Source organism: Octodon degus, unplaced genomic scaffold (assembly GCF_000260255.1).
Source record: "Octodon degus isolate 3935 unplaced genomic scaffold, OctDeg1.0 scaffold00114, whole genome shotgun sequence".
Classification (NCBI taxonomy): domain Eukaryota; kingdom Metazoa; phylum Chordata; class Mammalia; order Rodentia; family Octodontidae; genus Octodon; species Octodon degus.
Window position 1 is genome coordinate 2,757,400 of NW_004524690.1, and position 17,052 is coordinate 2,774,451.

Here is a 17,052-nt window from a genome sequence, read left to right on the forward strand (position 1 = left end):
TTGATTCTTTACCGTGAGTGCTATTATTTCAGAGATATCTGGCATGTGATTTCCAGTTTCCTCAGTGCTAGTGTCTTCTGCATTTGTACTGGGTGGACTCGGGGCCTGAGACTGCATTTTGTTCCTTCTCTTTGTCATTTTATACACCTGTCTTCTGACCTTTGGTGTAGAGTTTAGAGTTATTACCTTAGCACCAGGTCCGGACCTATGAAGTTCGTATTCCTCCAGGTTGGTGTTGTTTGGATCTGGCTGCTGTGCTCCACTTCTTTCTGCTGCAGCCATTAGAGTTGAACCCTTTGTGTCTCTCTTGGAAGATGTTCTGCTCCTGAATCAGCTGGGTGGGTCTTGCCTCTAGCCTCTTTGCAGGGAGTTCTGCTGAAGGGTTCCGTGCTGGGCTCACGGGCCTGCGCTCTGGGTCTGTTCAGGATCCCTGGGCCCCAGGTCGTCTCACTCACTCACCGGGCCTGCGCTGTGGGTCTATTCAGGATCCCGCGGCCCGGTTGTCTCACTCACTCGCCGGGCCTGCGCTCTGGGTCTGTTCAGGATCCCGCGGCCCGGTCGTCTCACTCACTTGCCAGGCCTGCGCTCTGGGTCTGTTTATGGTATATCTCAAAATACTCAATAACCTATATTACAGTCTGGACAGAAGTGTCTAGTCTCTTACTGAATTGTTCTTGAATTATGGTCTGTCTTTGATCAACACTGTACACAGTCATTTTGGCCTTTCTGTGGGAAATATAATTTTAATACAGTGTCTACCTTCTAAATGTAATGATGAAGACATCGATGATGGGTATCCCAGGTGTCCTGGGTATCTTGTATTTTTCAATTATTTGGCCTGTGAGACCTATCTAAATTGTAAATGATTTTCAATCCCCATGTTTTGAAAAAATAGCAAACATCCCATAGTGTTTGGTCCAGAAGGTGCATAAAAATTTTACAGTATTTTTCTTGTTTTTTGATTCCAAGACATCTTATTAGATGTTATTCAGCTGTCTTCACCACCCATAGAATTTTTAAGGTTTTTTTTTTTTTTTTTTTTTTTTTTTTTTTTAATGTATTTAGTATAGGGTCTCACTACACAGATCGGATTCATAGTGATTCTCCTGTTTTTAGCCTCCCAAGCATTGATTACAGGCATGCACCACCTCGCCCAGTTTCAATCTCTGTCTTGGTACACCTTGGGGCCACGGCCGGCATGGCACTCCAGGGATTGAACTCAGTCCCTGACTCATATAATTTATTGTAATCATTGACCACTATTGGACTTTTTTGTTCTTTATTTCTTTTTTTTTTCAAGTTCTATCATTTCTGTATTACGAATAGTTAGCAATGAAGAAATTTTTTTTCCATTTCATAACAAACTTCTGATATGCTAACCTTTTCAGTTTTTCTTTTTTCCTCATGTCCCTTCTATTCAGTCTGTGTCCCAAATGTGTATTGTTTATTTTGAAAGAGTATCACAGAGTTTTTTTTTTAATCACAGAGTTGTTAATCATAAAAATTATCTAATATAACAGATTTTACAGATCATAGCGCCAAATTGCAGGTTATTTTTCACAAGCACTAATTAGTAAAACAACCAGAACTACTTAGTAGATTTCACTAGAAACAAACATCAGATGAGAATATAATATTCTAAATAAACAAGTGTGCAAAAAATAATCTATAATACACAAACAGACGTACAAGTATATGTAGTACAAACAAGAATCCTGGGTAAAAGGGCACTGCCTGAGCAATGCTCCAGGTAGTAGTAAACAGACGCACTGCCTGAGTGACACTTGGGGTAGACACTTAGTGGTTACAGCAGGCACAGATTACTCTCCTTGAGTTTAACTCTGTTTAGTCCTGATTTAGGCTTCTGTACTATCTAGTACTCAGCATGTAGTACATATCCAGTCCTTGGCAGATAATCCTTTTTATTTAGTCTGCATGAAAAACAATTCAAAGAGAGTTTTAGGCAGTGGCTGTAGTGTGGTTTTAAGTAAACTATTGTGTGTGTGTCCCTTTCAGATTTGGATGGTGCTGTATTCTCAGGGCCAGATGGTGTAAATGCAAGTCTGTTGGCTGAAGCCTGGTGTGCTCAGGATGGAGGCGATGCTGGTAAGTGCAGTATGATTTAGCAAGAGTGCATTTAAGAGAACTTGAAGATGAGCATGTTGGTTTTTTTCTTTAATTTTTTAACTGAGGCCTTATACAGTGTCTTTATATGTGTCAGTACTTAATCTGTGGTAGCTTTATGATGACTTTGGAAACTTGGTAAACACATATTGGTATTCCTGGTTTTGTTTGAGAATCTTACTCATGGGTTAATTTTAATATTTAAATTTTGCCATTGCATATTTTGAGTACATAGTAGTAATATTCACCATGGGGAGTTGGTACATGTAGGTAACACATCTTTTTATCCCCTTCTCTCCTCCACCACTTAGTTCTCTTCCTTGGGTAAAAGATCTCCCTGTGTCTCCTTATGTTGCTCTTTAATTTATTTGCACTTTGGGTTTCTCATATAAGAAACCATTTCATATTTAAGATAGTGTCTGATATATTTTACCTAACATGGTCTCAGTGTGCATCCAATTTTCCTACAAATGACTTGTTTTTATGGGAGAGTAGTACTCAATTGTGTAAAAATATCATATTTTTCTTCACTTGTTGATAGATGTAAGCTGCTTCCAAGATTTGGCTAAATTTAAATTTGTGACTTAATGCTGTTATAAACATAGGTATGATGCATCACTATAAGATGGATGATTATTAGAACTTTAAAATTTTATAAGTATCAAAAGTGGTTAATAAAGCTTATAACTTCCTGTATAACACCCACAGGTAAAATGGTAATGGAAATTACTAGAAAACATGACTAATATAGTCTAATTGGTTTTGATGAAAACTTATAGTTAACCGTTGATGGCCATTGAAAATGTTGTAGTGACTTATATCAGCTGTACCATACTTTGGAGAAACCCTGGATGAACACAAAAGCAAAGTTTCTCTTGAGTATGTTATGAGTGAGATAGCGTAAAGATAAAACTTTTCTTTACCAAAGAATGTGAGATTATAGAAATACGATAGAATTGAGGAAATATGGTACACCCCTCCATAAGAAATAATTTACCATCATCAGTAGATGTTAAGCCACTATTAATAGGCTTGTTTTTCCTTATGATTGAAAGTTTGCTAGCGAAGTCAGGGGTCATAGCATACACCTATAATCCCAGCCCTCGGGAGACTGAGGCCGAGGATTGCTGCAAGTTCTGGACTCTACCTAGTGAGTTCAAGTCCAGCCTGAACTATGTGGCGAGACCCTGTCAGAAGTACAAAAAAAAGTTCCTGGGGAATGACATTTTCAGTTGATCTCAGGTATAATTCTACAGATTACTTAAAACTGCAAGGGAGAGAAGGCATCTTTATAATAAAAAGACCTGAAAAATATTAATACAAACCACCTGAGTAAAAATATCACTAAGAAAAGAACACACTGAAATAAAGTGACAGCGTTAGCTAGCACACCATCATTACTTGTGTAATATTCTTGCAAAATGTATAACCTGCGGGACTCAGGTCAATAATTTCTGACATTGCCAGTTAAACAGAAGACCCAACGCTATTATGGGCTACTGGACTCTTTTAGAATATTTTGCTGAGTTTACACACCTATAATATTCAATAACGGAACTTAGGAAAAATGGGGTACACCGATGAATGTCCATTCTGTATCTGTGTATTCAAAGTGGTTGGGGTAGATATATAGTTGCATTCTCTTAATGAATAGAATGATTTGTTCTAATGGTGTTTGTAAATAGGATTACAAGTCCACATCTTGTACAGCAATTAACCACTAAGAAGAATGTATGCAGTGTATTATTTGTTGAAACTGTACTTCCGATTTGATTTGAAACTGTCTCATTGCTATCTGTTTATCAATAAAACTGTAGAAAAAAAAACAAAAAAAAATAAAATAAAATAATGTGGCTAAATAAAAAAAAAAAGAATTAAAGAACACTTGAAAAAAATAAAAAAAAAAAAGTATAACCTGCATCTAGTTGTGAAAGAAAACAACAGACCTAAGTACATCTAGCTATGTAGTAAGTTGCTCAAACTCTGTCATGAAAGACAAGCAGAGTAAAAGAGATCATATAAATGTAGTATGGATCTTGATTACCTGAGAATTAGACACATTTTGGGAAGAGTTCTAAATGTGGATATGTGGTTTGTGTTTAAGATTTAATCAGGACTTTGGTGTTGTAGGACTTTGGTGTTCTTTGGTGTTGTAGGATGGTTGGGGCAGATCTATGACATGCATGTTATTTGTTTTTAAGACAAGATGTTAAATTTTTTAAAAAGTTAATGTATGAGTTGTGTTTGCTAAACTAAAACCTCAGTATTTGGGTTTAATTGCAATGTTGGTACCTTGCAATAAGTAAGTGATTTTATATTGCAGTTTGGGCATTGATCTCTAAGAGACTCGACACCACTGTTCTAGATTATATCCTGTTTTGGGGCTTAAAGTAAATAAAGTTTTAAAATAGTTTGTAAACATATCTGAGTACACAAAGAGAACATACAGCAGAATTAACTTTGTTAAAGCTAAAGTGTTATGGATACTTGATGCTTCAACTTACATAGTTTTGAAATGACTTTCAAAATTGACTGGGGAAGGACTATTAGGACACTCCTTACAAAAAGAATGCAGGCTTCTAAATGATAAAAGTTAAGCTAGAGTTTTGGCTTGGCTTGGCTTGGCTTGTTTTTTGAGAGAATATTGCTATGAGCTCAGGCTAGCCTTGAATTCACAGCAGTCCTCTTGCCTCAGCTCCCAAATGCTAGTATTACAAGTATGTACCACCATGCCAAGTTTAAGCACATTTTGAAGGAGACTGCCTTATGTATCTGTGGTTCCCTAACCGTTGAAGAGAATTATTAGAACTAGTTTTGAAATTAGCCCCAGGTCAGATACATTAGATTTTAAATCAATCTTTCTTTTCTGTTTCTTTCTTTCGTTCGTTCGTTTGTTCGTTCTTTCGCTGGTACAGAAAATTAGTAATATAGCAAGAGTATTACATTTGCTTTCTTGGTTTGGAAAAGGATCCATGTCATTTATTTCAGTCTCAAAAGAATAAACCCCTTCCAGGCATCATGACACACATTTTTAATCCCAGTTCTCAGGAGGCTGAGGCAGGAGAATCACTGTAAGTTTGAGCCAAGCATGGGCTACGTGATAAATTCAAGGTCAGCATGAATTACATAGCAAAATCCTGTCTCAAACACAAAAATAAAATAATAATTAAACCCTTAATTAGAGTCATTTGTCGTAGGAAGAGAGTCATTTTAATCCATTGATATTTTTATATATCTGGGATCAGCTCTTGTCTTACAACTTGTGTCTTAAGACATCAAAAACATTGCTTTCTCTTTAGTTTGCCATTATGGGATAATGTGTCTAGAAAGATATTGAGCACTAACCAATATGGAGTAGATCAAATTATAATGACAATACCTTTATTCAGGCTATTATTTCTATAAGTAATCTCTGCTAATTAGAAGAGATATAAAAAATTTTGGGTAAGACTTTATAATTTGTATTCTTAAATGTCTCTTGTTACCATGCATGCATTTATACAGAAATGCAATTTTAGGTATCAAAAATAATTCTGAAGTTTTGATTAGCAGTTCGTAAAAGTTTAAGTATATTGTATCCATTTTGTGAATATTAAATTGAACACATTGGCACCTCTAACATAGTTTCTTGGAAACCATACCTAGTTTCCAGGTATTTTGAGTGAGTGAAAAATTAGTTATCTTGCTGTGGTGATACACCACTATAATCCCAGCACTCTGGAGGCTGAGGCAGAAAGAGCACTTTGAGGTGGGAGCTGACCTGGGCTACAAAGTCAATTCAAGGCTAGCTTGAACTGCGTAGCAAAAGCTTGTATCAGAAAAAAAAAAAAAAAAAAAAACCACAAATAATTGGTGGACATTTTTATGTTTTAGATATTAGAACTACAAAGATCAGAAAGACAGTCTTGTTCTTTCAGAGCTTAATTTGTTGTGTAATGACTTAGATAAGAAATATGGCTAGGCGGAGGCTCACATGTGTAATCCCAGCACTTGTGAGGCTGAGGCAGGAGGACCATTGTGAGTTCAAGACCAGCCTAAACTCATATGGAGATCCTATTTGTAAAAGACAAAGAGGGGAGGGGAGGAGAGATGTGTGAATCATAAAGCCACAACTATTTAGAAATTTGAAACTGAAAATTGACCTCAGTAGTCTGATACTGCTGTCCTAGTCCTTTTCCTGAATATATGGAAGTGCTGTTTTACTTTGGAATTCTGAAAACACAGTAATTGTAGTCAAATTATGATTTCAAAGGCCTTGGAAGAGTCTACAGTGTATTCAGGGTCTCACTAGTAGATTGGACTTGTGATCTGCAAAGGCCTTTTTTGACATCAAAAATAGGGAACTTGTATTCCAAGTAAAAACAATTTACATTAGTGGATTTAGAAACATATGAGTTCCATCCCCGATACTGGGGGAAAATAAAACAAAAAAAACCCCTATACATTAAGTACCTTTTTACTTCCTAAAGTATTGAAGCTTTCACCAAAGAAGGAATATCTTACATCCCTCAGTTGTTAAGTGTCCAGTAAATGCAAGAAAGTACATTTTTATAAAATACACTTTGGTAAGCATTCTTTTATTAAAACAGCAGTGTTCTTGGGAGTAAAATTTTATTTCAAATTAAGGTATAACTTGTGATCCTAAATGCCTAGGATCACAAGTGCTTTAAGATATCGTTTTTTACATTTTGCAATATTTCCATGGGGTTTACCAGTGGAACATCTATAATCTGAAAATGAGAAGCTTTGAGCCATCATGTGGTGGTCAAAACTCCAGATATGGAAGCATTTCAGATTTCAGGGGGTTTTTGGGAGGGAGGGTGTTTGGTTTATGTATTTATGTGTTTGGCACAGGGTCTCAGTATACAGCTTGGACTTGAGTGATCCTGTTTCAGCCTCCCCAGTGGTAGGATTACAGGCGTGCACCACCACACCTGGTTTCAGTGGGGGTTTCAGTAGTGGGCTGGGTGGGCCAAGGGTAGGGCTGGCACAGCCTGGGTACCAGGGATCCAAGCTGGTATCTGGGATCTCAACTGAGTCCTTGAGTTTGCCTGTCAGGCTCTGAAACTGCTGAGCTATCTCCCTGGCCCCAGATTTCACGTTTTTGGGTTAGGGTTTCTGAGCCTGTGTTTTTGCATAAACGAGGTATGCATACACATACCTTGGAAAGGAGTTTTTCACACACGTAAGTGCCTTGAAGTGGGCATCTGCTTACCATTGAACCACACAGAGGCCTAAAGGGTTGCAATGGAGGTGTCAAGCTGGGTGCTTGGAGGCAAGGACACCACCCTCCAAGGCGTAGGATGTTGAAATTGGCTTTTTACTTTGGAGTGAGGTAGGTAATTAACCCTTTCAGCCTTTCCATAGGATGGTGACAGGCTTTGAGTTGGTATTTTAAAGAAGCTTTGATTGTTATGTGAAGTACAGGCTCTGGAATGCTAGTAAGGGAGAGCTGAGAGACAAGTTAGCAGCCCTTGAAAATAATCCAGAGGCTAGAATCATTGATTGATTGGACCAGAGTAACAGTAGCTGTGGAGAATGCTGTATCTACTCCTATGTCTGATGCTTTCTGGATTCAAGGAACTTTTTTTATTGCACTAGGTACTTCACATGATTTCAAATACAGTTTGATACCTGGCTTGTCAAGTGATTTCAAGTATGGATTACTACCAGGTACTTCAAGTGATTTCAAGTATGGGTTGCTACCAGGTGCTTCAAATGATTTCAAGTATGGATTATTGCCAGAATCTTGGCCAAAACAAGAAACTTGGGAAAATGGTAAGTATCAACTAGCCAAACAAATAGAAATTTTTTTTCAGTCAAATTTTATTGATACATTTTAGGTATGTATAATGATCGCATTCATCATAGAAAATTTGTACCTATATATGATATAACTTCTTCCCTCCAAACCCTCTTCCCCTCCCCAACAAATAGAGAATTCTGAGTTTTAGTTTCGTTTTTGGAAATGAGTTTTTGCTATTAGCCTAGGCCGGCCCTGAAGTTACTATGTTAGCCCAGGCTTGCCTCAAAGTCAGGATGCTCCTATTTAAGCCTCCTGAATTACAGGCATACATTTTTACTACATCTGGCAGAATTTTAAAATCTTAGTAATTAAAATACTTCCTTATTCTGGGTTATAAAAGTAAGTCACAACCCTATATTAATTGCTATTAGAGATGGAGAGAGAAGCCTTGATAGCGAGTTTAATAAAAATTCTTTTAATTTTTTTAATTCTTAAAGGTGAATCATCTCTAATCATGGTGAACAAGTTAAAATGCCCTCATTGTAACTATGTAGCCAAATACAGAAGAACACTAAAAAGGCACTTGCTCATTCATACGGGAGTGAGATCATTTAGCTGTGATATTTGTGGGAAGCTGTTTACTCGAAGAGAACATGTAAAAAGACATTCCTTGGTAAGTAATTTTAAATAACAACCAATCTGTGATAAACAATGTTTATGCCAGTGAAGTTTAAAGCATTTTAAGTTGTTTACAAATTTAAGGATGATTCTTAAATTGCTTTAAACAAAAAATATATTGGTGAAATGATTCTGAGCTTCATACTAAAACACTGATATATTCACTCATTGTGGTTTAATTTGAGTGGTTCACATGCATTCTATTTCTATACTATCCTTATATTGGATTTTTCCCCCTTTAATTAGGTGCATACAAAGGATAAAAAATACAAATGTATGGTGTGTAAGAAGATCTTCATGTTAGCAGCCAGTGTTGGAATAAGACATGGATCTCGTCGCTATGGTGTTTGTGTAGACTGTGCAGATAAATCACAACCAGGAGGGCAAGAAGGTGTAGATCAGGGACAGGATGCAGAATTCCCTCGGGATGAAGAATATGAGGAGAATGAAGTACGAGAAGCTGATGAAGAGCTGGTTGATGATGGAGAAGATCAGAATGACCCACCTCGATGGGATGAATCAGGAGATGTCTGTATGCCCCTGGATGATTAACTGACCTACTATACTCCTCAAGGATGCTGCATTTGGACATAATATGAATCGACAATTTGGATTGTTGAACTTGAAGGCTTGCAAAATATGGTACATGCTGGATGGTAGTTATGTTGCTGTGAAAACTGTAGGGTCAAAGCCTTATAGCAAAAAAAATTTTTTTTATATTTGCACAGGACTATTCAGCAAACAACCATGTGGTTGCTTACATGGAGTCCCCACATATTCAGTCAGTTATCAAAGTAAAATATTTTTTATTTATAGGATATACAGTAACTATTTGGGTCCTATGAATATATAGTACCTGTCTTTAATAGCTTATATTCATGTGCCACTTTAACATGAATGAAGAAAATTCATTTGTAGAAGTACAGTGACAGTTGACCCAATCACTCTGTCCATCAAACCACTCAGGCTAGTTTGTACTAGTAGAGTTTTGTTTCTATTTTTATTTTTATTAATTTTATTTTTTGTAATACAGATTTTTCAGTGAGGGGCTTTTTCAACCCCATTGGTTCTATTTTCTTGTATTTTTCCATTTTAATTTGCCTCATAACTTAAAAACAAAATCTCCTAGTTTTAGGTATTTCTCAATTTTGTGCTGATGGGCATGTGTATGAGAACTGGAGAGGTAATTTATTGGAATGAACTGACTTTCCCCAGCCCCTTCCCTTTGCTGACATGAATTTTATAAATGAAGAATGATGTTGCGAAGTTAATGTGGCAAAGCTGACAAAGACCACTAAAATGATTATGATTTAGAAGTAACTTTCTCCTGCTGCTCTAATCTGATAAATGGTTACTATATAATGTTTTTTTTTTTTTTTGTTTTTTTTGTTTTGTTTTGTTTTTTTTTAAATGTGGTATTTGGTTTTTGGGTATCTGTTACTTTGGCACTATTCTTGTTTGCCTCTTATTTTTACCAGTGTACTATACCTCAGCCTTATTTGAGAGACAAAAAACGGATTAAAAAGTCATAGAAACAAGAATGATTTGTTTCATAATTTATCTTCTATGTCCAGTTTGGTTAGCTTGTTATGCAGTATAAGTGAAATATCAGGTTTCTATTCCTGTGCCCTTTTTATCATTAAAATTAACACAAAATGTACATTTTCTTTTGTTTCATACTTACTGGGATAATTGGGTTTTTGAAATTATTGTTGATTTATCACACTAATTTATTTTCCCATCCGTAAAGTCACTATATCTTGAAATAGTCTTTCTGTAGTCACGATGTTGATTTAATAGTCTGAAAAAATTATGAAAAAATCTTACAAATAAATTGTTGAGAGGCTTTATTAACTAAAATTTTCCGGGTACAAAAGGTGGTGTATTAAGTTTATTGTTAGATTTATTTAGATGATGAATTAGCTGATTGTGGAACTCAGCAGCATTTCATGTATTAATGTGGAGAACATTTATTGGGAACATTGTATATTATATAAGATGGAGGAACATCATATTTTCAGCTTTCTTTAAAATAAAAATCAAGTATATTTTCCTATTTTATATCAGGTAACTAAATTATGCTAGTTGTGTGGGGGATATTGCAGATACTTTGACAGATGACAATCCTTTTGGTGCTCCATCTGGTCAGAGTTGAGAAGTTGCTTTTAACAAGATGTATCAGTTTCTCTGATTTCACTAGAGTAAAGATTTAATGTCAGGCAGTGAAATCTCTGCTTGGCTGAATCAAAGAACAGAACCAGTTCCACGGTTAGTTGTACCTTTTGTCATCCAGACTTTCTTGTAGTTTCTACATAACTAAGCCTGACAAATGAATAGTTTTGGATTGATTTTTGCTTAAAACTGAAGACCACATCTTGTTCTCGATGTTCTAGAGAAATGAGTAACATGTAATACTAGTGAGATCCAAGATAGAAATTAGTTAGGCAAAGATATGATGAGTGAAAAAGTATTTTACGCATAAAATGTCCTGCTTTGTGAATATGTAAGTATAGTATAAAGATTTCTCTCATCCTTTTTATCCCCTTTAAACCATAGTTTACAATTGGTAGATCTGTCTATATAAATATATATTAAAGAACAAAGATATATATCTAAAAAATCACCTAAATCTGCTTTATTAGATTATAGTTCACTTATGGCATAGAAACTGGACTTGGCTTTACATTCTTAATGTATTTTTACTTTTCCTCAAGATAACGTATTCTCTTGAAACTGAATTTTCTTTTATTAAATCATATTTGTATATCTGGTAAATTATGACCAAATTTTTGTTAGGTTGCATAAATTGAAATACACACTTGGTACACTACAGGATTGTTGTGCTTTTGTTTTGATTTTAGTTGGAAAGGTTTGCTGTAGGTAGCTTGTTACTGTTAATTTAAAATCTATAATTATCCATTAATTTTTAATGTTGTATTGTGACAGATTTGGCTATATTTTTTAGTCATCTGACATATGATATTTTAAAAGTTTGTTTTTAGGTAATCCAAAGGAAAAATGTTTATACTGCTTGAATATATTAGCCTCAGCCTATATAAAAATTACTTTGAGTAAACATTTTACCAGAAACAGAATCTACAGATATTTTCTACTTGCTGACTGCCTAACTTATTTTGTTTCATGATCTTGAGGGACTGCCTATTTCCCTTTTGGATCTTTTTTTTTTTTTTTTTTTTTTTTAATAGTTTTAGTACTAAGGTATACTACTGGACGTTTCTATTTTTAAGTATATTCTTTTTCTGACTTAAAGTACAATTTCAGGAAGTTGATAGATAGTAAGGACTTACAATTGGTCTTGGAGAGGTATCAATGGAATGAATACTCATAATTTTGTCTGAAACTGGCAGAATTATGTGTTAAATGTTTGGTGAAGTTTTCTCGTAATTTATATTTTAAATGAAAAATATTTTAAAGTTTTTAATTTTAATTAAGGGAGGTTTATAAACTTTCACATTCACTGTATAGTAACAGGCCCTTTCCTAATCTAAGATCATATTTTTGAGGATTCTTAAAAGAGTTACTTCTGTATGGTTCCCTCTTTGTTACGGGTCTTGGCCCTTATTTTTATGCTTAGATAACTTCCTGAACATTAGCATCCTAAGCAATTGAGAGCTTATTTAAAAACAAACATTATAGGAGGGGGAAACATGGATGCATAGTTTTGAAATTTTGGGGTGGGGGAGGACACAGCTGGTTTAAATGGAGCCATTCCAGTGAAGAAGTGTGAGCTGAATGAGTTAGTTGACAGGAAAGTTTTTCAAACACTGGTACATCTTAGTATATTACAGATCTTGTTTAATAACAAATGTGAAGCAAGAGAGGAGAAATGAGGAAAAGTGTTGGAAAGAAGGAATAGAAAATGAAAGGATTTGTACTTGGAATTTGTGTTAATATAATCATAAAGCCTAAAGATGACTGGAATATAATGTATTATGGGGAAATCTGATACTAAAAAAAAACCCTGTTGGGTTTTTTTTTTTTTTATGAATCTAAACCTTCAAAAGTATTTTTATGATTTTCTGAACATGAAAAATTTAGATTCTTTTTTTGGAGAAATGATTCCAAAAGCTACCAATGCTTTTTGAGTGCCCACACTTGCCGTTGTGCTGTGTGTATTATTTCACCCCTCTGAGGTAGGTGCTATTGTCTCCATTTTATAGATGAAGAAAGGCTCAGAGATTCAGAATCTTGCCTAATCATGCAGCTGCAGTAGAGCTGAGACTTGGTCAGGTCTAATTCTGTAGCCCGTGCTTTCTGGGAGGCTCTCTTGCTGCCTCTTTAAACAACTTTTTTTTTTTTTTTTTTTTGCCTGCAGCTCTTTAAAGAAGTCTGTCTATGGAGATTTATACTGAACATATAAATAGCAATGTTAAGAATTTTGTGTGTCCTTCCCCCAAATAAACATCCTTATTACTCTTCCTCTTGATAAAGCAATTATCCTTTGGACTTAAGATACGAAACCCCAGTGTAGTGTATGCTATTAGTGGGTTGTGTTATTTTCATTTTTAAAGGGTAATTTTTTTTTTAAACTGAAAGACTAGATATGAGCCCCAGTTATTGTGCCGTTCAGTCACCCGGATCCTTAAATTTATATGGTACATAATACACACTCTTAAAAATGAACAAACAGGCATTTTCTTAGTCATACTAGGATTTAAAATGGAAAGTGGATTTGTTTTTGCTGCTGTATCCCTGCTTTCAAATGAAGTTTTAAATACTTCTCAGTCATTCAAAATGCACTAGGGATAAGCACATTTTAATGTTTTCTAGCCCTGAATTTTATGGCATCACTTAAAAACAAAATTTTGGGCTAAGGAGAGGGATGGTTGAGGCCATTATGAAGTGGGAAAATCAACATTTTAAACACTGTAAACATAAAAGAACACTTTTTTTTTTTTTTTTTTTTTTTTTTCCTGACTGCTGTTTGTAAAAGCTCTCTGGGAGGATCTTTTACGAAGACCAATTTTTTAAAATGTAATTTACCTACCTAATATAAATGTCCTAAGACATGTATGTAAACTTCCAAAACTGTTTTGTCTGTGTATTTAGAAAATACACAAGAATCTTTATCAAACCTAAAAATATAAACTCGTGAGCACTAAACTACTTCTGGCTTGTGAATTTTATTGACTGAAATTTAATTCAGATTTCTTTGCAAGTGTGCTAGTTTAGACTGGGTTGGGAAAATACTTTCTTTTGTAAAATTTATGTGTGATTCAGATATCTTTGTACTTAAGTTAACAAGTTTGAATTGCAAGATTGTCAGGAATTTTGTTTATTTCTATGTTTTTATATGAATGTCTGTAAATAACTCACACTACCTCCTGGTGCTCTTTAAAGAGCTACTTCACTCATAGGTGGACAGTGTTTAATATTCAGGCTTTCTTAGGATTTCTAGCTGGCACATCCAACCTGTGACTCACTCTCCCCCCTCCCCAGTGTCACAAAATAGTACATTTTGTTATTTATATATTTAACTATTTTATATGCAAACTAAGACAGTTCTATTCACTCAAACAAGGAGAAAAAGAAATATGGTAGGCTGCAGGTTGTACACCAGTCACAGGTTTTAGGAAACATCTAAAAACCAATTCCCACTCATTACATAATCTTGGGGAGATGGGTTTAAAATCAAAGGTAAACTGCCATCCTGTGATTACTATATTAGGATTGATAAGATTATAGGTAAATGCCTGAATTTCAAGTTTGAACTTTATTAGAATAGTTGATTTTGTTTTCTTGAGACAAGCTGTCACTCTAGTTGACATTGGCCTTGAACTCGATATGTATCCCAGGCTGGTCTCAAACTTATGTTCCTCCCATCTCAGCCTCACAAGTGCTGGGATGCAGGAGTGCATCACCATACCTGACTTGGAGTTTTTTAAAGTTAATATTAAATAGAAAAAAAATGTAATTGTAGAATGGCCCATTTTTATTTTATTGAAGAAGACAGTTTTGGTTTAATTTGAAGGATAAAGTAAATAGGGGGACTCAGGTTTTCTTTTTTTCTTTGTTTTTTGAGACAGGGTCTCTCTTTGTAATGTAGGGTGGAGCCAGGGGTGTTGCATAGTGCCTGCCTTGCAACTGCAAGGTTCTGAGTTCTATTCCCAGGGCCAAATGAAGAAAAAATTCATATGTGATGGAGGGTCATCTAGAACTCCTATGTATCCCAGGCTGGCCTTGAACTCAGCAAAACTGGCTCAGCTTCCTAAATGCTTGGATTACAGTTGTGCCACCACACCTGGCTCCTCACATAGCTATTTAATATGTAAAGCTATGAACTCTTGCGTGGTTAAGGATTAAGATACATGCTATGTCCTTCCAGGAGGTAATGCTTAAGACCACTTAGCTCAAGATTAAAAAGCAGTTAATCCATAGACAAAATGGGATTGCTTAAAGGAAAAAATACCACTGGCAATGTTCTGTGTGTAGTAAAAATTACCTCACAGTCATTTTGGCTAAGGCAGTGTTAGCCAAACATTTCTAATTCAGAGTGCTTTTTTGTTTAAGTGTGGAGGCCATTGTGTTTGCTTTTTGTTTTCTCAATAAATAATTGATAGAACTGTGTATTACGTATTTCCTAAAAATTTTTGACACAAACAGTTTAGAAAATTTGGAATGCATGTAAAAATCTGCTTTAACTTTATGGAAAGTTGCTACGAAAGCACTTGTCTTCTGTCAGTCTTGGTCACAGACCATGGTTTGGAAGCAGTTACAGGAAATTGAATTGTTGGACTTACTGTCAGATACAAAACTAATGGTATTCAGAACTCAGTCTGTGGCATAACTCTGTGAAGTTTGAATTAAAAGGATTTTTTTAATGAAGGAGAAGTCCATGAAAATGAACAAAAGGCTCCGTAACTGCGTGGTGCTTTCGCTTCTGTTAAGATTTTCCCCTATCAGCCAGATTTTTTACAACCTAAAGTTTGACAATAAGAAAATACTCTAGTTTAATTAGGTGTGTGTTAAATTAGAAACCTAGTGAAATACACACACAGGACTGATGTCTTGGCACATGTGCCAACAGTTGGTGAGAGAATACATAAATGGTTTCAAAGTAATTGTAGAATTAAACAGGTTAAGGGAACTTAATAGACTAAAGAATACCCAGACAGGTTAAAATTGACTAGTTAGGACTCTTGAGCTTCCTGTTTCAGTATTTTCCCTGTATCAAACTTATGCAATAAATATTTGATATCAAGAAAAGCTTTGAAATTAGCAAACTACAAAATACACTCAAATACTGTACATGGCATGTAGTAGTCAATATTCACAAGTATCACTTAGCTAGCCAACCAACTTCATTAGAGATATTGTCAGATGCTGTGGGGTCACCCTCAGACTTTTGGGCCCTTCCCCCAGTACACAAGTTGTGAAGGTGACCATACCACAGTATGACTGTTTGGAGTGTTTTGTGATTTATTTTTACCTAAACTCAATATATTGGAACTATTAGCCATTTGCTGCAATATAGTTTTTTTAAAAATAGTAACTGGCGCAGCTGCCATGAATATCCAAATGTTAGATGTTTAGTGTGTGTGTGTGAAAACTAGGAAGAGTCCTAATTGAGTTTGGCTTAGTGTAGAGCACAACAGTACATCAAAAAAGATACATTTACAATCTGAGGTTTCTCTAACATATTTTTGTGTTTGTGAAGAGATAGTGGATTTTGCTACTAAGCGTCTACCAATACGGAAAGCAAATGTGTATTCACATGAAATGAATGCTTAATACCTTGATCTGCTGCTTCCCTATTAAACCATCCACTTGGATTTTCTTTTTCCATCCTCTAACTAGGATGTGGCATTTACATAGACATGGCTAATTCTCCAGAGTTTGCCATGCTAATTTTTCAAGTACAATGGTCCCCTATTTCTACAAGGTCCATATCCATGGATCCAAATTCAAATTGTAAGCTTTTTTTGGGAAAAAATCACATGTGTATAACACACTTTTTGCATTGTTATTCTTTCAACAGTGCAGTGTAACTACATGCTTAACATTCTGTTTGGTATTGTAAGTAGACCTGAGGATGATTTAAAGTCTACAGGAGGATAGGTGGTGTTGATACGCAAATGCTGTGTTATTCTGTACAAGGGACCTGAGCATATTTCAATTTTGGTATCCTCAGGGGGTCTTGTTTTCCCACATACCACTCAAAAGACTGTAATCACTACATCATCACCATGGTTTAGTCATTTCAAGGACTAGCAAGTGTAGAAACTGGACTGACTGAGAAGTTTTAGTTCATGTTCCTTAAAAAGGAAATTTGAAGAAATTACAACTAAATTTTAGAATTTCACATTTATAGGTAAGAGTTGGCCTCCTTTTTGGATTTTATTTCATAGACTTACAGACTGTTTTATTTTGTGTAGTCCAGGCTGGCCTTGAACTTGCTGAAGGTGGCCTCAAACTCCTAGACACACTTGCTTCAGCCTCAGGAGATCTAAAGTTACAGGCCTGTGCATACCTGTCTTGTAAGC

The 17,052-nt window shown here is 35.4% G+C and overlaps 1 protein-coding gene across 1 annotated transcript in view; it reads left to right on the plus strand.

Annotated features, from left to right (window-relative positions):
• Window positions 1-11,737, plus strand: part of Zbtb10 (zinc finger and BTB domain containing 10) — a 51,371-nt gene extending 39,634 nt beyond the window's left edge. The window contains exons 3-6 of the mRNA XM_004639760.2: window positions 2,017-2,106; window positions 7,726-7,902; window positions 8,368-8,543; window positions 8,795-11,737. Of these exons, the coding sequence (XP_004639817.1) occupies window positions 2,017-2,106; window positions 7,726-7,902; window positions 8,368-8,543; window positions 8,795-9,100 (749 nt within the window). The 3' untranslated portion in view covers window positions 9,101-11,737. The remainder of the gene's footprint in view (window positions 1-2,016; window positions 2,107-7,725; window positions 7,903-8,367; window positions 8,544-8,794) is intronic.
• The last annotated feature ends 5,315 nt before the right edge of the window (window positions 11,738-17,052 follow it).